At 41.2% G+C, this 22,989-nt stretch overlaps 1 protein-coding gene across 1 annotated transcript in view; it reads right to left on the bottom strand.

Annotated features, from left to right (window-relative positions):
- The window catches only part of LOC132399850 (carcinoembryonic antigen-related cell adhesion molecule 5-like), a 96,368-nt gene that overhangs the window by 15,900 nt on the left and 57,479 nt on the right, over positions 1 to 22,989 (bottom strand). The window contains exons 12-14 of the mRNA XM_059980725.1: positions 9,172 to 9,224; positions 8,827 to 8,883; positions 5,977 to 6,020 (exon numbers count right to left, since the gene is read on the bottom strand). Coding sequence (XP_059836708.1) covers positions 5,977 to 6,020; positions 8,827 to 8,883; positions 9,172 to 9,224 — 154 coding nt within the window. The remainder of the gene's footprint in view (positions 1 to 5,976; positions 6,021 to 8,826; positions 8,884 to 9,171; positions 9,225 to 22,989) is intronic.

Below are 22,989 nucleotides of genomic sequence, written 5' to 3'. Positions count from 1 at the left end.
TAATGATGCACTGAGAGATAACTTAGATTGTGGAATCTTACAAAAAAGCTTCTTTCACCATCAAAACAGAAACTGGTCTGCTGTTGTGGCATGGGCTCACATACAGTATACCAAACCAATGCAGGTTTAAAGGCAAAACTTACGGGAAAATGCAACAATGTAGGACACTTAGAAAGAGCCTGGTGGACAGACAAAAATTAATGGATTGCATAGGGAAGAGGAAATAATAAAAAGTCAAGTTGCTGTTTCAAAATGAGCATTAGTCTGCATGATAAGTGGTGGGGTGGAGATACATCTCTACATAAGGAGGCACTCCCTTCCTCCACTAGCTTGCAGGTCACCCTTGGGCAAGTTGTAGCACATGCTTAGCTTCCTGATCAGGGTCACGTGAAACAATGGGAGCAGATGGTGGATGGTCGTATGAGCAACAGGAACATATCACAAGTCCTGGTTATGTGACAACTGACAGCAGGCAAACCATCTCTGATAACAGCTGGGTTCACCCATCTTGTAAAGTCATTGCCCAGAAGAAGGCAATGGCAAAATACTTCTGAAGAAAAAATTTGCCAAGAACCATCATGGTTATGGAAAGACCATGACAGCCCATATATACAACACGGGACTTAATGAACAAATAAACCTTCATGCTGTTGATGAAAAGTCTGATAATGATAAGAGTGACAATGGATTCTCTCACTTTGAGATTTACAAAGTAAAAAATAACCAGAGAAAAGCAAAATGGTTTCCACCAGAAGTGACTGACAAATTAATTAAAATAGAATACGACATTGGTTTGGCTGTTTCAGTCATTCCAGAAGATGAATCTGAATGGCAGTTTAAAGATACTGAATTGAAGCATGTGGCTATCTAACTAAGATCTTACACTGGAGAAAAGATCACTCCTGTGGGAATAGCATTTGTGACAGTGTAATACAACACTGAGCAAACCACATTGGGCTTGTATGTGTTAATAACAGGAGGCCCAAAATTATCGGGCCCTGATCAGTGAAGACAAGTACAATTTGACTGGGGATCTATCCATCATTTGCATGCCACCAAAAGTGAATTAAGAAAGATACTGGATGATGTTACAGTAGTGTTCAAGGATGGCACTGGAAAATTCAAACATATCAAGGGTTAAATGGAGTTAAATGAAAATGCTACACTCAAGTTTTACAAAGCCCATCTGTTTCCTTACACTATTTGTGATATAAAAGCCAGTGAGCTAGATCAAATGGAGGCTATAGGAATCCATTCCAAGTTTGAGAGGAGCCCATGGCCAGGCTAGTGGTCTCAGTAGCCAATAAGAATGGATCTGTCAGGATCTGTTAAGATCACCATCACCTCAGTACTGAAAGTAGATCAACACTGTTTGCCCAGGATTAAGGATATCACTGCAAACTTTTCTGGAGAAAAACATTTCAGCAAAGTGGACTTCGCTGAGGCTGACCTACAAATGGAGATGAGGGAAGAATCTGGAGTATTTCTCACCATAAACACTCACAAAAGTCTTCATGACTATGGAGTAGCATCTGGAGTTTCACTTTGGCAAAAAGCTATGTACCAGGTTCTGTAAGACAGACCAGATACCCAGTGTTACCTGAATGACATAATTGTTACTAGCAAGGATGACAAGGAATATCTCCAAAATCTCAAGATGGTGTTAAAAAGGTTATAAGATTATGGGATCAGAGCATGAGGCAGCAAGTATAAATTCCTCAAACCAAGCATCACTTAGTGTGGTTACACCATTGGTGCACAAGCTTACATAAGGGTAATGAGAAAACAAGCAGTGATGGATGCCCCAAGGTCAAAGCTGCAAACTTTTTCAGGATTTGTCAATTACTCAACCAAGTTTCTGCCAAACCTGTCTACTGTACTCAATCCCATGAAGCCATACTGTAGGTCAGGAAGAAATGGCAGTGAACAAAGCAGTGTGAGGAAGCTTTGAAAACTTAATGGAAATGGTTTTGTAAGTCACTGTACTCAAATATTACGATCCACAGCACCCAATAAATCTTGCCTGTGACATCTTGCGTTAGGCATTATGAGTCAAGGAATTGAATGCCCCTTAGCCTTTGCATCATGATCACTTAGTGCTGCAGTCTCAGAGATAATCCTTCCAGCCACTACAAAGGAGGTCCCAGAATCTGTGTTTGTATCACTTGTCAAGTAGAATGACCTGACCTTGTCAGGAAAGATGTTATCCCGCAAGAGTAAGAAAGGCTTCACAGTGATTATATCTTCAGGACTGAATGGGACAATTTAAAATTTACTGTGCTGTGAATGTCTGTATAACAGTTGAATTATATAGTATGTTCTGTATATAGTTGAGTTGTATTCTATATTGAGTTGGAATTTATAGCTGAGTAAGGAGTATTTAGTACTTCAGTAATATTTGAGCAATAGTGTAATATATTGCCTCACTAAGCATTTTTGTTCATTTAACTGATTTGTTATGGGTTATATATAAATGTACATGAATGACATATGTCATCACTCTACCATACCTCACTAGAAGTTAAAATGAACATTCTCCTGGGCTCCCATCCTGATTTCAATTAGTGTTATGTTTTGAAGTTACAAAGCATGGCAAATATAATATTCTAATACTTTATGAAGGTCAATGAGTTAAAACTTGTCATTACCATAAGCAGCTGTGTCATGTTTCAAGGAATTATGGATCAGTATTCCCAGATCCCTTTGTCCTACCACACTCCTTTGTGACTTATTGTCTGTGGTATAAGCCAGACTCTGGTTTGTCATATGAGATTTCAAGACCCCCACATTTTTCTGCATTAAATTCCATCTGCCATTTTTCAGGACATTTTTCCAGTTGGTCCAGCTCCCGCCTCAAGCTTTGATAGTCTTCCTTGCTGTCCACTATGTCTGCACCCTTGGTTTCACCCACAAATTTGCAGATTCTGTTTATTTCATTATCATCCAGCTCATTGGTAAAGAAGACAAACAACTATGGACCCAGCACCAATCCCTGAAGCACACCACTAGTCACAGGCCTCTAGTCAGATAGGCAGCCAATTAGTACCATTCTCTGGCCTCTCCTACAAATTCAATGTTGAATCCAATTTACTACCTTAACCTGAATTCAAAGTGACTGAAGCTTCTTGAGTAACCTCCCATATGGGATCTTGTCAAGGGCCTTGCTAAAGTCCATGTGGACAACACTTACTTCCTTTCCTTTATCAACTTTCCTGGTAACTTCCTCAAAATAGTCTATAGATTGGTTAGACCTGACCTACCAAGCACAAAACCATATTGACTACCTGTAAAAACCAACACACACAAAATGGTGGAAGAACTTCACTTTGGCTATCCATAATTAGTCCCTGTCTATCCAAATACATTTTTTTATTCAGCCCCTTATAGTACTTTCCAGTAGCTTATCCAGGCTCATCAGCCTATAAGTTCTCAACCATGGCTAAAAATATTTACATACTGCTGGTAGGTTCACTGCAAATTCTGAGCATGCCTTTCATAAGGTCACCTTGTCAAGCACTGGGGATTTATCTGCTGAAATTAGCCTCAAGAAAGTAAACACTTCCTACTTTGTACCTTTTATAGAGACTATGACCGTAATATTTTTTTTTCTCATTTCTATAAGCTATGGAACTTCCTCTTGCTTAAAAACAGTACAAATGCAAACTTATTTAAGATCTCCTCATATCTTTTTATTCCATTTATAGGAAACCACTCTGATATTCCCAAGGACACATTTTCCCCTTGCTATCTTTTTGCTACTAATATATCTGTAGAAGCATTTGGAATTTTTCTTCACCTTGTTGGTGAGAGCAATGTTGTGCATTCTTTTAGTTCTCCTGCATTTGGTGTACGCTTCAAGTACCTCATTAGTTTATTGCTGTCTATACCTGCTATACACTGTATTTTTACTATTAATGACAACCTCAAAAGCTCTAAAAAAAAAACAAGTTTCCCTAAACCTGTTATCCTTGTCTTTTATCCTGACAGGAACATACAAACTCATTGCAGGTTGAAATATTTACATAACAACTAATCCTCCCACCTAGCACTAATGCCACAGGACAAATTTTATGTTCTTTCCATATTTCATCCTGTTGCAGTTTATTAATGTAAATAATAAACAACTGAGGCCCAATAAATTGGTTACTAAACTTGTCTCATCCCTGTAGTCTGAACAAAACCAATCTCTCTGTTTTCTATTGATACATATTCAAAGGGCATTACATTTCATTATCCTACATTGTGTCATCATAACCACAGCCTTCCCAAACATTGATAACATCTTCTAAAGGCAGTGTATCGATCATTAAGGATCCTCACTATGCACTGTTCTCATTGCTACCACCAAGGAGAAGGTACTGGAGCCTGTTTATCCACATTCAGTGATTCAGGAACAGCTTATTTACCTTTGCCATGAGATTTCTGAATGATCTTTGATCCCTGTTATTCTTGTAGTTTTACAATATTTACATATGTAATGTTTAGTAATTTTATACCTTTGCATTGTAATGCTGTCACAAACCAAGAAATATTTCTTCATATGCCCATGATAATAAAACTGATTTTGCACAATTACATGCATCTGAGACAGTGATGATGTACCTTATTCTAATCCTCAGTCTGGCCATATTTTGACTGTGACCCAGAACTTGCTGTCTGTTTTGCCTTTTGTTGACAGTCACAGGAAAATCAAATGAGAGATCAAATTGCACTCTATTTGCAATATCAGAAGATTACTTTGTGCTCTCGAGTAGGAAGCAAACTGGAGTTAGCGGTCACTTATTTACAGCTGGGTGAGTAACGTGTTTTATAGGCAGTGCACACTGTAGCCATTGTGCAGTGGTGATGAATGGAGGGAATGTTTTTGGGGTGGAAGGAGTGGATGGGATGCCTACTGAATGGTGGTGTCGAGCTTCTTGGGGGTCGTTGGCAATTGCTCTCACCCGGGGAAGTGGATAGTGTCATATTACACTTCTGTTCTGTCTTGTAGTTGGGGGAAGTCAATGTGAGTAGTATGGTGAATGCTGATGATATGGATGAACTCCACGTGAGAAAGTGTTGAGTGTCTCTTAACACTCCTTGATTGTACTTCATAGATGGGGGAAGAGCCATAGGTTGTCAAGAGTTAAGTCAATCTCTAAAAAACAAATTTTGACCCACTATAATCTTTCTGTGGCTCATTAAGTTGGGTTTCTGCTCAGTGGAGACCCACCTCTCACTCCCTCTCCCAGATGTTGTGACTGTGTGGAGTGAGCATCACTGTCCAATAATCAACCTATGTCTAAATGTTGTCTTGTTCTTGCTGTGTGCATTGATGTGATATTTAGAACATGGAACAGTATAATAAAATATAGGCACTTCAGACAATGTTGTTGTGCCAAACTATTAACTTCCTCAAGGTCAATCTAACCATTCCCTTCTGCATAGCCATCAATTTTTCTTTCATCCATGTGCCAGTCTAAGAGACACTTAAACGTCCTTAATGCATCTGCCTCTACCACCATTATGCCCCCATTTACTTGCCATTTCTGCCCTGGGAAAATATCTCTGGCTCTCCACTCTATCTCATATGATCTGGATTACCTGTATCAAGTCACCTTTCATTCTTCTTTGCTATAAAGAAAAGCCCTAGCTTGTTCAAACTCTCCTCATAAGGCATGTTCTCTAATCCAGACAGCACCCTGGTAAAACTCCTCTGTACCCTCTCTAAAGCTTCCACATCCTTCCTATAAAGAAGGATTATAGGAATCCTACACTTAGGCAGTGAATAAGTAATTTCTTCTTTTAATTAGCACTTTGGCATTTGTTTACACTGACCAGGACTGAAGATGGACCTGGAGTTCCATAAAAGTTGCTGCCAAGTAACATGGAACACCTTCACTTGGAGTACAGTCTCCTTTTCCCTTTTCCCTTTTCCTATTGCTGCTGAGATATTCCAGTGCTCACACACAATGACAATTGACAGTATTCTTTTACCTGTGTAGGTGCTGCATTTGCCCCATTGCTAGATGGCGCCGGTTCTGAAAAGACAAAGAAAAATATGCACATTGTTAGTTCGGACAGTCACCAAATGTACTTGGGGTGGCAGAGTCTTCTGTTTAATACTGCCTCCTCCACCCAATCCCCTCCACCTGACTAGGTTCCTGAATCGTCATCCAGATCAAATGGAGAACATTGGTAATTTAAGTGTGTATGGACAATGTTCTTTAGATATAATTATTGCTGAGAAGTACTACCAACGATCAACGGGTATCAGTTTCTCATTGGCTCCTTCTCTGGAACATAAAGGATTTAAAACCAATTTAGGGTCATCTGCTGTCTCTGGTGAGAGTTGGAGGTGATAACAAGAGGCCAGGATGAGGATATTACCACCAATGGGGGCAATGAATAATAAATATGTTAATCGATCTCTCTGCCAACACTGTTCTTGTGACTGAGATTGATTTGTTTTGGGATATCATCCACATCCATACTTTGCATTCTGTAAAGAACTATCCCTGCTCTTTCTGACAGTTTTTTTTGTTGTTTTTATCTCTTTAAGATAACCACTTCTTCATTAAATGTTTAAGCAATAGTTTGCCGAGAGTTACATTTCCTGACCCAACCTTTAGCTCGTTAGTTTGAGCAATATTATCAACTTTAGTTCTCCATAAATAATATCAAAATAGACTTAAACAGTTAAAAATATACTTAACACTCCTCCGACAGAACCATCCTTCTTATAACATTGCTTTGATAATTTCTTAGTGTTTAATTAATTCCACCTATTTTGCTGAAGATTTGTTAGCTTTATAACATTGTATAGCATTTAGAAGTAACTTTCCACAAGTTGCTTTTAAGTTGGTGGAGCGGATTCTGTGGAGAAAAATCTACAACAAAAGTTCTGAAAACAATGTCAGACCAATATGCTGTCAATGGTTTACTTGTACTTTTTTCTGCAAGGAGAAGTTAAACAGACACATGGTTTGCTGCTGTGTTATTTCCTTCCAAGTGCGGGACATTTTATGTTGCACGGTATAGTCATGATGTTACCAAGAACACAAGTGATATCATACTTTGCAATCATCTGGCTTAAGACTGGAGTCTTGTTGGGCTTGGTCTACCTCCAATGAAAGTGAAGTATGTAGGTAGTAAGGTACTCAGAGGAGTAAGAGGGAAAGACGTAGCCAGACAGTGTGGAAGCAGTTGAAAATCCTTCCCTCCATCAACTTCCCATGAGCTCTCTGATATAATGTTACAATGTGATGTCGGTGTCAACTAGGAAAATATTTCAACTTAGACAAACTTCACACCCTAGCTTCCTTTAGTAGTACCAATGGAGGCCACAGTAGCACAGTGGCTGGAGCTGCTGCCTCACAGTTCCAGGGTCCTAGGCTTGATGCCGAACACTGGCACTGTGTACGTGTGTGTGTGCACATGTGTGAGAATTTGACAGGTTCTCCTTCAGCCTCATGGGTTTCCAGAGCTGCGTGAGTTACCAGCAACACAATTTCCTACTTAGAATGTGGGTGAATGGCTAAATATCCCAACCCAACCTCTAAATATGTACATTCTCCCCATGACTGTGTGGATTTTCTCTGGGTGCTCCAGTTTCCACCCATGACTTCCATCAATTTCTTTCAAAAGACATATGGTTAAAGGTTAGTGATTTGTGGGAACACTATGTTGGTGTTGGAAGCAAAACAACACTTGTAGGCTGCCTCCAGTGCTTCCTCAAACCAGGTAGGTTATTGATGAAAATGAACATTTCACAATGTTTACATGTATTGTACACGTGACAAATAGTTAATCTTTAATTCATTACCTTTATAGTCTGTGTTTGTGAGATGGTGGAAATGGAGAGAATGGAATAAGATTGAAGCAAATGGGTGCTTGATTCTCTGTGTGATGGGCTGAAGGGAAGTTTACATAATATGTTTCTGTGGGGGAAGTGTCCTGTTGTTTCTAGGCTTTCCATATCAAATGCTTTACATCAGCTTGGGTTAAGCAACCAAGAAGTCTTTCAGAAGGCAGATGGGAATTATTCAGAAGAAATAAAAAGTTTGTACTGCCCACTCCATGTGTAGATGAAATTTGTTGTCCTATTTGCCCCTGAGGGCATTACCTTTGACATAAGTCCTTAAAAAAACAACCAAGCAGTATTTTTCAAGAAGTGAAAGCAGAGTGATCCTTTGAGGGTGGCATCAGCTGAAGGTTAAGCAAAACTTCCTACACCCATGAGATTAGATAACCATGTGAACACAAGTGTTACTTTCCATGTTTGGCCAACTTGGTTGTAGTCAAATAAATATCGTAAACCTTGGCAATGGAATAACATCCTCAGGCCACACACCGGCATTCTTATTTTTTAAAATTAGGATACTGTTTACCTGTTCAGTGGCTGAAAACTCTCATGTTAATGTATTAACTTCTATGAACGTCTGTTCCCATATTAGGAAATATTGGAATTCAAAAAGGGAGAATTAACGTGTCAGTTCACAAAAGTAAAAATAATTAGCAATTCACATCACCGTCTGTGCCATTTCTGGTTACTACCTAGAAAAATAGGATTAGACGTAACTAAATCAAACAATAGTCCACAAATGTTGAGTGATAAGAATGAATTGAAATGTAATTTACTTGAGAGAAACACAGCTTAATAAAGTGATGCACTAGTTACTTAATTGTCAATTACAATTGCACTAAACAGTTTACTTTTCCCCCCAACTGTGAGCCTTTATGCCAATTAACCCTTTAAGAGATGGAACGGCAGAGCGGGTTGGCCATCACAGTCAAATGGAGAGGTACTTCATGATTAACAAACACATTTCGAGATGGGATACTTACTCGGCTGGCTAGGTTTTTTCCTTTCAATTTCCGCATACTCTGTTTGTGATGATGGGACTGTTTCAAGAAATACAACAGAGCTTTCAACTAAAGATGTATTGTCAGTGGAATTTAGTCAAGGCAGCAACAAGCTTTGAGATGAGATAAGTGATTAGCTGATGTGCGAAGCGTTACAGAAGGTGACTGCAATATGACGTACTAATTTGCTGCAGGCAATAGGGAAAGGACAGAAACTAAACGCTACAATGATTTCATTTCATTGTTAAAACATTTCAAGTCAAGCTGTTGAAGAGGAAGTGCTGGAGCATGTGATGTGCATAGCAAACACTGGTCAGTTTTACTCACTGTTTTCTGGTGAAGTCCCTTTGGGATCACTTTTGCCGATTCCAGTATTTAACCTAAATGAATATCACACAACAGTTCGACTGCATGTTTCTGAGATAAGTGTGTGTTTTATATTTTTAATAATCTTATTGTCTACTAAAAATATTCACAAGCAAGCAGGTCCAATGTCCCCAGAGTGTTCTTTCCTACCCTGGATACAGGCAGAGCTGATTGCAGAGATTGTACAGGCCCACTTTCTGACACGCTCAGAGCATGGTATGATGAAAGGTTAGGGAATTGGAGGGCAATCCTGACCATGGCAGACATGGCAAGAACAACTAACTTAGTCCATTCCCCGTGACACATTATCTCTTTGTAGCCCCAGACTCAAAGGGCATCTTCATTACTCCCAAGTGTCTCACGACCACTCTTACCCATTTAGGCGGGCTGCTGAATGTTGCCATCCTCTGGATGAACAGCTTTCCTTGTGTCCTCTGCAACACCCCATCCAATTATTTTAAATCAACATCCCCCACTGCTAAAGGGAGTAACTTCTTCCTTCCTGGTGCATGTGTGCTTTCACAAACAGGAATACACAATTCCTTCATCCTCCCTTGCTCGAAGGAAAACTGATCCACTGTTGTTGGTAAGTACAACTCTCCAGATTTCCCCACGTCTTGTCTCATCCACTCCCACTCCCATGCCCTACTCTCCTCCTTGCTTTTACTGCAGAAACAACAATCCAGCCCTTGCAGGTTTAACTCCCCGGGCCCTGAAGTCCTGGCCAGGAAATCCAGCACACTGCATTTACAGACTGCCACCAATCTCTGCAGTGGCTCCTGGTCCAGGAAAACTGTTGAGCAAACTGAAACATTGCAGGGCTCTGCAAATAAAGGCAAGTGCCAAATGAGGCCCATCTTTCCACTTTTGCAATCAGTACCAAAATTATAATGGCTCTGATATCTATTAAAATTCCCATTTTCCACTGAATTACTCCAGCCTTGCTGCATTCAGCATGCAATGACATTACTGTATTTCATAGTGGAATTTTATTGACTGTACTCAGTGTAGCCCAGGAGGACACTATCTCAGAATTCACAGTTTACTCTGGATCATCCCAACAAAATATCTTGCTCCCATTTTATAGGCATCTCCCGCGCATAATTCGGAATAACTGAGTTACATTTCATTTGAAGTTGATTATCACACAGAACGGAAGGGTGAGGTTTCTGATTAGTAAACGTGAACGTGTATTACTCACATACCCACACATATACTAACACACAGAGAAGAAAATATGTCCATTAGAAATACTTGAATAACAAATGCAACATACACAGAGGATGAATCAGCCCAAATCAGAACATCACAGAGAACATGACATTACACACCCTGCACTGGTTTGTCCATTGTTACCCTCCACTGGTTATGTTGTTAACGGCTCATTCGTAGTGTGGAAATATGACACAAATACTAAAATATGCAAACGCTGCAGTGATATGCTGAAGCTGATGTCGTTTTGAAGAACTGAATTTGTTGAGTCGCCACTCGATACACAATGCCCATTATAATCACAAATTGAGTAATCAGCAGGTTGTCTTGACAAAGCATCTTCCTCCAATTGCATGACCTGAGTAAGGCTGCATGGCACTCCCTCCCTGTCCACATGAAACAGGCCATTATGCCCATGGTTTAAGTGCTATCAATCTAAACTAATCCTTTCCACATGCCCATGACCCACATCTCTCTGTTCCTGCCTGTTCATGCTGTCTAATGCTTCTTCAATGCTTCTATTGTATCTGCAACCATCACCACCCCAGGAGGCACTTTCCAGGCCCCCACTACCCTCTGTGCCCCACACTTATGCTTTAAACTTTTACCCTTTCACTATAAGCCTATATCTTTAGTATTTGACTAACGGCTGGCATTTATTGGATTACTTTAATGCATTCTTAGATTTTATTAAGTAGTCATATTTGAGAAATCTCCATTGTTTATCATTTTATTACATTTCTTAACACACTTCAGAGCAACCTTCATATCTATCAAAGCATTTGGCAGTCAACTAAGCCAATGTTCTACCAAGAGGACCACAGTCTTATCATTATGTTTTGAGGTTTGTGTACCTCAAAGACCTCGACAGCTCTGTTGGCTTGTGTTGTCCCTGTTGTCAGGGTCTTATGCTTTGACTCTTGGTCATGCCAAACACATCAAAGGGTAAAGGCCAGACAGACAGTGGTCCTCCATTCCTCCAAGTTCTGAGGTTCTGGTCAGGGCTAACAACTCTGAATAGTCAAAAAAAAATTGTTACTGAGACCGCAATGAAGAATCCTTCTAGATCTGTGTGTGGCTAAGGAGCCTAAAACACAATTGGGAAGAAAGTCAGGACAAATAGAGATAGATGACTTTGCTTACTTACTGCCCTAACTGTCAGGAGCATAATGGGCAGTAAGTAAACAAAGTTGAGTGGATTAGTTGGCTGTCCAATTCATTATAACTGTTTGGCAGATTGGAGATTATTCTGTATAGAAGAATCACAGAGTTATACAACGTGGAAACAACATCATGGATGTTCTAACTCATGCGCAATGACACAATTGCCTATCTAAGCTACTTCCATCAGGGAGGATAGAGATTTGGTTCACATCCTTCTGAACCTTTTCTGTCCAATGTATCTGTTCAAATGTCTTTTTAATGTTTTAATTGTACCCACTTCTGCCACTTCATCTGGTATCTCGTTCCACGTATCCACCAGTCATGTGAGAAAAAAAACTTGCTTCTTGGTCTTCACTTAAATCTGTCCCCTTTCATGTGAAGCCTGACTTTAGACTCCCTTACTCTGGGGAAACGACTGCGCCCACCTATCTGAGTAAACTGGGGAATCAGAAATATTCTCGATATTGAGATGAGAGTGCAGAACTAACTTGGTTGATAAACAGCAGCAAAGAAGAATACTTGTGCGAATCCCTATTTGCTTAACTTGGATGAACATAGCAGAGTAAATATTGATAATCAACCTCTCATTTAGTAGGCAGGAAATAATGTTGATAAAATGCTGCCAGTGTGCGAAGGACACAGTCAGAGAGAAAATGAGTCATGTACAAACTAAAATTTTACAGATGCTGAAATTCTCAAATAAATTCAGGAGAATTTTACAAACACTTAGTTCTGTGGAAGAGGAAGCTGGTAAACCTTCAGAATATTGATGAAGTGTCCTTGCCCTGTCCCATTAACTGTTACTCCTTCCAAATTAACTTCCTATTCGGCTGAGTGCTTTCAGTGTTCTCATATTAAACAGTGGATAATATTTTGTTAAATTCGAAAAGATGCACTTTTATTTCTAGAGCATCTGCCAGAACACACAGACCCAGTAGGAAGCACCTCTGAAATACATCTACTGATACGTCTTGGGAATTATTGCAGCCAATTTTTTACACAAGTTTCAACATGTCATAAAAGATGATGACCAGGTAATCTGTTTAATTATCTGCTTCCCAGTTGCCTATCGCTGAGACACATACAACCCACAAAGAGGCCCAATGAGTATAAACTGAAGGTCATATCTCGCTATACTAATCCCTCTTGCGTACATTAAGTCCATGTCCCACTGTGTGCTGTTCATTCAAGTGCCTGTCCAGATGCCACTTGTAGGTTGCTACTGTTCTTGCCTCGAAGAGCTCTCTAGCAGCTCTTCCCACATATCAATTATAAATCTGTTATGCTAAAATTTCCCAAGTATACCTTTTGAACCAAGCACCCCCCAAATCCCTAGCTGTGGGAAAACTGACTGCCTATTTACCTTAACTATGCATCCTCTAATCTTAGATAGATCTATTTAATCACTCAGCCTCATTTCAAAGAATGCAGACCTGGTCTGTCCAATCTTCCCTTCTATCTTGCCCTCAGATTGAGACAACATCTTCCTGACTACTTTCTGTACCCTCTCCAGCGTAACCAAGTCTTTCAGCCAGTGTGGAAAACACTACAATATATTTTACTAATTAGGTATGGCCTAACTGGCATCCTATATATGTGTCCTATAATAGAACACAGAACAATACAGCACAATAGAGGCCATTTGATTCATGATGTTGGAAACCTAACTAACTCTTTCATTCTTTATTGCCCACCATTTTTTATCATCCATGTGCCTACCTAAGAGTACTTAAATGTCCCTAAAGTATCTATGATGTTATATGATGTCCCAACTCTTGTACTTCCTACCCAGACAATGAAGGTCAGTGTGCCAAGCACCTTTTTTGCAACTTTCTTGTCACTAACCACTTGTATCTAAGGTCTCACTGCTCAGCCACAGTCCCCAGGGCCCTGATATCCACTGGGAAAGCAAACCAAACCAATTATGTGGGAACATTAGCATTTGTCACTAGGAGGGTAGAGAGGGGGGCATAAACCAATAATTGCTAGACTGTCTGAAGGTTCTAGCACAGATCCAGTTCCACTCACATCCTACACCATGAACTTGTTTGGAAGTAAGGAAACTCTCACTCTCAGTGTGTTACGAAAATATAGACCCCAAATTATTTTGCAGAGAATCAGACAGAAGCACCAAAAATGCCAGTTGTCCAGGAAAATGTGGATTAACTAGAGGCGGAGAAATGAAAAAATGATATGTCTGGGGAGTCATGGAGAAGGAAGTCAGGTAATGGTGTATGAGATCTGGAAAACTGAATAAACAAGGAAATGGGGGAAGGGTGGACAGAGCAAAATGTGTTCTGCATGACTCATTGGAATGAATGCTTATTAATGAAATTCGATCTTTATTTAGGCAGTGAAGGTGGAGAGAAACAGATGGGGAATAATTGCTGAAATTACAAGATACAGAACACGTGAAATAAAATGTAAAACAACACAGGAAGAGGCCCACAATCCACCATGTCTGTGCCGAAAATGATGCCAATTTTAACTAAATCCCTTCTGCCTGCACAATATCCATATCCCTCAGTTCTTTGCATATTCATCTAAAAGCTCTTTAACAAAATCCCATTGTATCTGCCTCTAACATCATACCTGGCAAAGTATTCCAATTACCCACCTCTCTCTGTGTAAAAACTTGGCCCACACGTCATTCGTAAACTTCAGCCCTCAGTTTAAATGCATGTACTCTCTCCAGATATGTATTAGACATCTCTGCACTTGGAAAATAGACTTTGTCTCCTCTGTCACTGCCATTCTTAATTGTATAAATTCCTTCAAAACTACCCTCAGCCCATGACACCCCAGAGAAAGCAAACCAAGTTTTGCAGTCCCTTTTTATAGTTTGTTCCCCCTAATTCAGACAGCATTCTCGTAAACCTTTTTTACAGCCTTTGCAATAGTACCACCACATCCTTCCTGAAACAGGCACCCAAAAGAGTACACAAGTAAACGCGCATGTTGCAAGTAGAGAGAGACTACAACATTGAGTAACCCTCACCTCCATTCAGGGCCCCAAACCATGCTTCCAGGTGAAGGACCACTTCACCTGTTAATCCAGTGGGGTTGTCTATTGTGTCTGGTGCTCCCGACGTGACCTCCTCTACTTTAGTGAGTTCCAGCATAAATCGGAGAACTGCTTAGTTGAGCGCCTCTACACCATCCACCACAAGTTGGATTTCCCAGTGGCCAAACATTTTAATTCTGATTCCGTTTTCAATTCCAATATTGATTCCTCCTGTGCCAAATTGAATCCACCCTCAAGGTGGAGGAGCAACAGCTTATATTCTGTCTGGGTACCCTCCAACCTCATGGCATGAATATCAATTTCTCCTTCCAATAAACAAATCCCCTCCCCACCTTTCTTTCCTGCACTCTTGACACATTACTTCTCACCTGCCTATTACTTCCCCGAGTCCTCTCCTCCTTCCCTTTCTCCTATTGTTCCTATTGTCCACTCTCCTCTCGTACCAGACTCTTTCTTCTCCAGCTCTTTACATTTACCACCCACATGGTTTCACCTATCACCTTCCAGCTAACCTCCTTCATGTCCCCTTACATTTAATTCGGGTACGTTCCCCCTCCCATCCTGAAGAAGGACGGGGAACATTCGAAAAGCCAACTGTTTATTCTTTCCAGCTCAACTTGCTGAGTCTCTCACGCATTTTGTATTTGTAGCATTGAATTAAAGATGTAGGTAGATGAACTTACACCAGGAATTATCAAAGAGATGCCAGAGAGCATCTAGGACTACTGCTTCACAATGCTGGAGACACGGCTTCAATACCAAACACCCGTGCTCTGTTTGTGACCATACATGCATGTGGATGGGCATTTAAAGCTAAAGATAAAGATGTCTGCAAGGATTTCTCTGACATCCCAGGTATGGCCAGGAAGCAGGTTAATTAGCAGCTGCGCATTTCACAAGTGTTGAATCAGCATAGGGGGCACTGGGTGCGAAGAAGAAAGTGGGTCCACTATAAATATTTCCTTTGCAGTTGGACCAGACTTGTTGGACTGAAGGGATGTCCATGCTATACTGTTCCTGAGCTGCAACTTTCCAGGTGAGGCACTGAGTCTATGTGAGAATGACATTGGCCTGTGCTCAAGGAATTGAAACCGAGATTCTGGTGGAGACTGAAAGTGGGAAGTCACTAACAGTTCATGTGCGACTTTTCAGGTGTGCCTCTTCAATGCAGTCCCCCAATCTGCACTTGCTTTTTTTTTAAGGTAGCAGAGACCACAACAAGAGCACAGGAAGTATGTGATTCACAGCTTCACCTCTAAGGACTGGCCGTTCTAAACAAATCCCTTCTGCCTGGGCACAGTCCAGATTGGTCCATCCCCAAACTGTTCATGTGCCAATGTAAATACCCTTAAATACCACTATCATATCTGCTTTCACCATCTACCTGACAGCATGCTGACTTGTGAACTTTGCCCTCTCACCTTTTAACCAATGCCCTCTGGCATTTGATATTTCTACTCTGAGAACAAAAGACTTTCCATACTCTCTGTCTTACGTGAAATTGCACTGTATATTTCTTAATGTCTCCCCACCAGACAATCCACAGCAAATAAAAGTTTGTCCATCTTCTGGGATGAATAGGTAGGTGTTGTGTCTCCCATGCTGCTATGGCCAGGAATAATGGGATGGGGGGGTGGTCAGCATTAATTATGATGGAAGTGCGGACCAATGATGCAGATGCAAAAGGCTGAAAATGCATAAGAGTGGAAGAGCTGTCCGGTGGTGGAATCTCAGAAAAGGTGGAATAAACTATGGAAGTTCAATCAAACATGGGGTCTGGTTGGGTCAAGGTGAGGACACAATTGCCTTCTTCATTCAACGTACTAAGTACAAGAGTTAGGGTATCATGATTCAACTATACAAAACTCTGGCAGCAGGGAAGGAGGGTATTACTAATTTGGAGATGATGCAGAAGAGATTCTCAAGGATTTTACACGGGCTCTTGGGAAATGGATCTCCAAAAGGACCACAAACTTGTTGTGGTTTGGAGGCTTGCGTGCCTCAAGGACCCGGAAAGCTGGAGTCAGCATTTTATGATTTGGCTCCTTGTAGTTTCATTCATGCCAAGCAGGTCAAAGGGTAGAGGACAGACTAAGAGTGGTCCACTGGCCCTCCAGGTGTGGGGGTTCAGCTCAGGAGAAAATAGTTATGGAAACAGCAATCAAGAATCCTTCTACATCTGAGTGTGATGATATTCCTGAGTCACCACCTGCATGATTGTTAGAAGCGGAAATTGAGAGGAACTCCTGGCATGATGAAGGAAGCCCTGAGCACTATCAGAGATAGAGGACCTCCATTGCTGCCCTAAGCACCAGGGACTTAACAGGCAGTAAGTACAAGGCTTATGGAGAGATAGGACAGGCTGGGACTGTTTTACATTGAGCATAGGAAGCAAAGGATTGACCATATGGAGGTAAAGAAATTCACGAGGGGCATAGATAACATAAATGGGTAATCTTTCTCCCTGGTTATGGGAATCTACAACTACAGCACATAGGGTTAAGATGTGAGGGGCAGGATTTAAACGGGCCCGAGGGGACAACCTCTTCACATAGAAGGTTGTATATGTGTAGAATATGCTGCCAGAGGCAGGAGCAACTTTAACATTTAAAAGCTGCTTGGACAGGTACACGGTTAGGAAAAGTTTAAAGGGATATTGGCCAAATACAGGCTAATGGGAACAGCTCAGAATGGGACACTTGCCACAATAATCAGGCCTGTTTCCTGACCGTGTCATTCTTTGACTATGACTATGCTGTCCAGATCTGAGAGATAGCATGAGAACAAAAATAATGAGATTTGTGATGATTCAAACAGAACTTAACTTGTTTAAGAAACACAATCTGAAAACAACTTAAATGGAGGGCAGGACATTTTGTTTCCTCATATTGATGCCAGGAATAGGCAGTAATGCTGATGGACAGTTAACCAATAGGCTAAAGGTTCTAACTCCACCCTGGTAAAATTGGACTGTTACAGTTAGTTCATTAAAATAAAAGGAAAGTGTAAGCAGGAGTGAGAGGCAGAATTTGGGATATGGCTCTCCTTCTCTTAAATTATGGAGTTGTTATGACTTCAGACTCTTCTGTGAGTGGACAATGAGTGACCTCCTTTACATTCTCTATTCACAGATCATGGCAAGGTGAGTGTGCCTGCAGCCAGCAAAAATCACTTGACAACGTTGCACAATTGTTAGCAGCAGCTGTAGCCCTGAACTGGCTAACTTGGACTCACATTGTGGCGATGCCAGCAGTCAGTTGCCAAGCAATCTGTAACTCTCAGCCATGGGGATTTGCACCATGGCTTGCTGTACTAAATATTCTGCCCAGGACTGCAAGACACTACGCAGCTCAGTACTTCACAGAGAGCTGCCTCTCCTCGGTGGAGTTTGTCTAAATTTCTTGATATCTCAGTAGATTAGCAGCATAATCAAAATGCACACCCACACTGAACATTCCGTCTTCATGTCCTTCTCATCTAGAAGGAGGTCCAAAAGTCTGAAAGAATGTATAACCAGTATAAGGACAGCTTCTGTCCTGCTATTAAAATTGAACAGACCTCATTAGCTAAAGACCAGCTCGCCCAATCTACGGTACTGTGCTAAAGTCTTAGGCACATGTAAAAATATTGTTTAAAGTGAAGATGCTTTCAAAAATAATGAAATGAAAAGCTTCTAAATATCAAAAATATAAACAGCAGTAAACAGTTAAAAAAAAAAATAAATCAAAGCAATATTTGCTGTGACCACCTTTCCCTTTAAAACTTTATCAATTCTCTGTCATGCAGTTGTGTAAGTAAATTGGCTGGTATGATCTTCCAAGCATCTTGGAGAACTTGAGACAGTTCTCCAGAATTTAGCTGTCTGACTTGCTTCTGTCCCTCCAGACAATCTGAGACAGATTGAATGATGCTGAGATCCTGGCTCTGTGCAGGCGATAGTAGCTGTTGAAGTGCTCCTTCTTCTTCTTTTTGTTGAAGGTAGTGCTATATGGAATTGGCCATATTTCTGGGGGTCATTTCCTCCCTGACAAGATTGTGAGATGGATGAGAATCTGATTTTACTTCTCACCATAGAACATTCCATTAATTCTGACCATATCACCAACTCCAAACCCGCAGGTAACCTCTACTGTGCTTCACTCTTGGCTGCAGATACTCATCCTTGTTTCTCCTTCCAGCTCATATGTGGAAAAACTGTCTCCTGTTAGAGTCAAAAATTTCAAATTTTGACTCCTCAGTCCAGAGCACTTGCTGCCATTGTTCAGCACCCCAGTACTTCTGTTTTTGTGCATAGTGGAGTCTCTTGGTTTTGTTTCCACTTTGGAGGAAAGGCTTTTTAGCAACAATTCTTTCATGAAGCCTATGTCAGACAAGACTTCTCCAGACTCTTAAAAAGTTCCAGTGGTTTCTATCAGTTCAGGGGTGATAGCAGTTTTGGACTCCTCCCAATTTAGAAGGGACATCAGTTTCATGCATCTTCTGTCTGCTGCATGATACATGCCGAACACACACTGATCCTCAATTTTTCTCGTTTCTTTGTGCTTCTTCAGAAGAGCTTGGGGAGCACATTGAAGGGTTTCAACTCAAAACATCGACTACTCTTCCACAGATGCTGGCTGGCTGCTGAGTTCCTCCGGTATTTTGTGTGTGTTTCCTGAAACTCCTGTCTGCTGCAACATTTCTGCTTTGGAGATAATTGCAGATGCAGGATGGCCACCTTGTGTCATGTTGCTATGCTCACTCTTGCCATGGTGTAAGAGTTGATAATTTGAGAGTTAAACTATCACCTCTGCAACACCCTCATCTTTTAGCTTGATTGTGATTCCTTCTACACTTATTTCTGCTTCAGTTAATCAGTTTAGCTTATTCAAAACATTAAGTCATTGAACATTAGCATCCTGTTTGTTATTTTTGTTTAATTACGCACTGAGCTATACACCTACCATGTAATGAAGTTTTATTTGAAAAGTGGCCTGTTACTCAATATGTTACTTTTTTTACTTTTTCTAATGAAATACAAAACATTCTGTCACATTGTTATTGGAAAATGAATGTTCAGAAATCCAAAACTTCATGTTTTCTAATGACACACGAACATTGAAGATAATAGACAATAGACAATAGACAATAGGTGCAGAAGTAGACCATTCAGCCCCTCGAGTCTGCACCGCCATTCTGAGATCATGGTGATCATTCACTATCAATACCCAGTCCCTGCCTTGTCCCCATATCCCTTGATTCCCCTATCCATCAGATATCTATCCAGCTCCTTCTTGAAAGCATCCAGAGAATTGGCCTCCACCGTCTTCCGAGGCAGTGCATTCCACACCTCCACAACTCTCTGGGAGAAGAAGCTCTTCCTCAACTCTGTTTTAAATAACTGACCTCTTATTCTCAATCCATGCCCTCTGGTACTGGACTCTCCCAACATCTGGAACATATTTCCTGCCTCAATCCTATCAAATCCTTTAATTATCTTAAACGTTTCAATCAGATCCCCTCTCAATCTCCTCAATTCCAGCGTGTACAAGCCTAATCTCTCCAATCTCTCTGCGTAAGACAGCCCTGCCATCCCAGGAATCAACCTAGTGAATCTACGCTGCACTTCCTCAATTGCCAGAATGTCCTTCCTTAAACCTGGAGACCAAAACTGTACACAATATTCCAGGTGTGGTCTCACCAGGGCCCTGTACAAATGCAAAAGAACATCTTTGCTCTTGTATTCAATTCCCCTTGTAACAAAGGCCAACATTCCATTTGCCCTCTTCACTGCCTGTTGCACTTGCTCATTCACCTTCATTGACTGGTGAACTAGGACTCCTAGGTCTCTTTGCATTTCTCCCTTACCTAACTCGACACCGTTCTGACAATACTCTGCCCTCTTGTTCCTGCTTCCAAAGTGGATAACTTCACATTTATTCACATTGAATGACATCTGCCAAGTATCTGCCCATTCACTCAGCCTATCCAAGTCTCCCTGTATTCTCCTAACGTCCTCTTCGCTTGTCACACTGCCACCCAGTTTAGTATCGTCAGCAAACTTGCTGATATAGTTTTCAATGCCCTCATCTAAATCATTGACATAAATCGTAAAGAGCTGTGGTCCCAATACAGAGCCCTGTGGTACCCCACTAGTCACCTCCAGCCAGTCCGAGAAACACCCATTCACTGCTACCCTTTGCTTTCTATCTGCCAACCAGTTTTCTATCCATGTTGAAACCCTGCCCCCAATGCCATGAGCTCTGATTTTACTCACCAATCTCCTATGTGGCACCTTATCGAATGCCTTCTGAAAATCTAGGTACACAACATCTACTGGCTTACCCTCATCTAACATCCTTGTTACACCCTGAAAAAACTCCAACAGATTAGTCAAGATGAAATATAAGTATCTAAATCATAGTTTATATAAAAATCACAGGTGCCTAAGCCTTTTGTACAGTGTTACTTCATCCATGCTTTATTTGTCTACCTGCACTACAGTTTCACTGTAAGGGTAACATTATGATCCGGCTCTTAAAAACTATCAGCACATCTATCTGGATGGCAAGAAAAGAACAGTGTTCATGCCTACTATATCTGGATACTTGTAGGAATAATAAACCAATTTCAAATGCTTCTTTCAGAAAGACATAAATGTGGCCATTCAGTTCATCTACTCTAGTGGATTTCCCAGAGCCACACCCTTTCATTTACTTTCCTTGTAACCTGCTCTCTGCCGCAGAAATGCTACTTCTCCCATCTATACACTGGGGTATTTCCTCTTCAGCTAACATTGTGCTGGAGTGCAACTGAGTAGTCTGGGTAGAGCTCACACACACACACACACACACACACACAGACTCGGTCTCTCTCACACTCTCAGTCAGACACAGGTACACACAGACAATGACAATCCCTCCCACATTTAATTACACACTCACTCACACACACTGACATTCTAACACTTATGTACAGACACTCATGCACCTCATTCAGTCACATGCATACATACTGACACTGACAGATACCCACCTACACCCACAAGCGCTTACCTACAGACTCTCACACACACATTCTGTCACATAAACATATACACACACAAGCATTCTCTCCCACACACAAAGAAAGTAACACTTGCAGGATGTGGCAGTCTGACTGTCAAATCATCATAGAATCAACTGGAACAACACAGTCTGATAGGGGAGCTCAGAAGGCTGAGATGCATTTATAAGGCAGGTGGGGGACATTGGGGAACAGTGCACAATTCTTTTCCCCTAACAGATGCTGCTCGGCTCAACCCATCTGATTCCCTCCTGCAGATTATCTGTTGTCCAAACTTCTAGCTCTGGAGTCCCAGTACTTCTGACATCTAACTGCTGCCTGTGCCTGTCTCCCAGTGTATCAACTTGAAAGATTATCAGGATGGACGGTTTGCCAAATGTAGAGCACTTGCTGGTTCTTGGCCTGTTTTCACGGGAATTCAGAAGGATGAGGGGTGACCTATTTGAAACCTATCGAACAGTGAAAGGCTTTGATTGAGTGGATGGGGAGAGAATGTTCCCTATGGTGGGTGAATCTCAGATCAGAGGTCATAGCCTCAGAATAGAGTGGTGTTCTTTTAGAATAGAGATGGAGAGAGTGGTGAACCTGTGGAATTTGTTGCTGCAGGCAACTGTGAAGGTTGAGTCTTTACATGTAATCAAGGCAGAGGTTGATAGGTTCTTGATTGGTCAGGGCATGAAGGGATTCAGGGAGAGGGCAGCAACTGGGGCTGAGAGGAAAAATGGATCAGCCATGATGAAATGGTGGAGCAGACCTGATGGGCCAAATGGCCTAATTCTGCTCCTGTATCTTATCTTTGTGCATTTGTTTAGATAACTTTGCATTAAAAATTTCGGAAGAGTGATGAATAGGGAAGAAGCACAACAAGGTCACCAAAAACAAGAGTGGGCTACCTCATAGGCATTGTAACTGTCTCAAACAAGAGACTTCACTTTCTAGTAATGATACCTCAACATGAGTTGCCATGGGTGTTAGGAGTATTGTTGTGGCAAAACTCCCTAGGGTTCCAACTAAACACATGAGGTATTTACTGTTTATGACATGTCAGCAATTACTGGCTAGAAGGGTCATTATTGAATGCTGGGAATGAGAGCAATTATAGATTGATATTTAGAATCCTACTACCACTGCACTGCCTGTCAATGTTTGTCACTGGTTGATGAGCTCCTTGAAATAAATAATTATAGTGACTGAGATGGCTGCAAGCGGAGGTGCCCATGTCTTGGCCACGGTAGCAAATCTCTGATGATGGATGAGCTCTTGGGGTGTGGACCTCTCTGTGGGCGGGGGGGAAGGAGCGGAAGTATGGGAAGCTCATTTGGGATTGGGTAGCT

This window comes from Hypanus sabinus, chromosome 1, assembly GCF_030144855.1.
Source record: "Hypanus sabinus isolate sHypSab1 chromosome 1, sHypSab1.hap1, whole genome shotgun sequence".
Taxonomy (NCBI): domain Eukaryota; kingdom Metazoa; phylum Chordata; class Chondrichthyes; order Myliobatiformes; family Dasyatidae; genus Hypanus; species Hypanus sabinus.
Note: the sequence above shows the minus strand (reverse complement) of the source record. Positions and strands in the feature narration are given on the sequence as shown.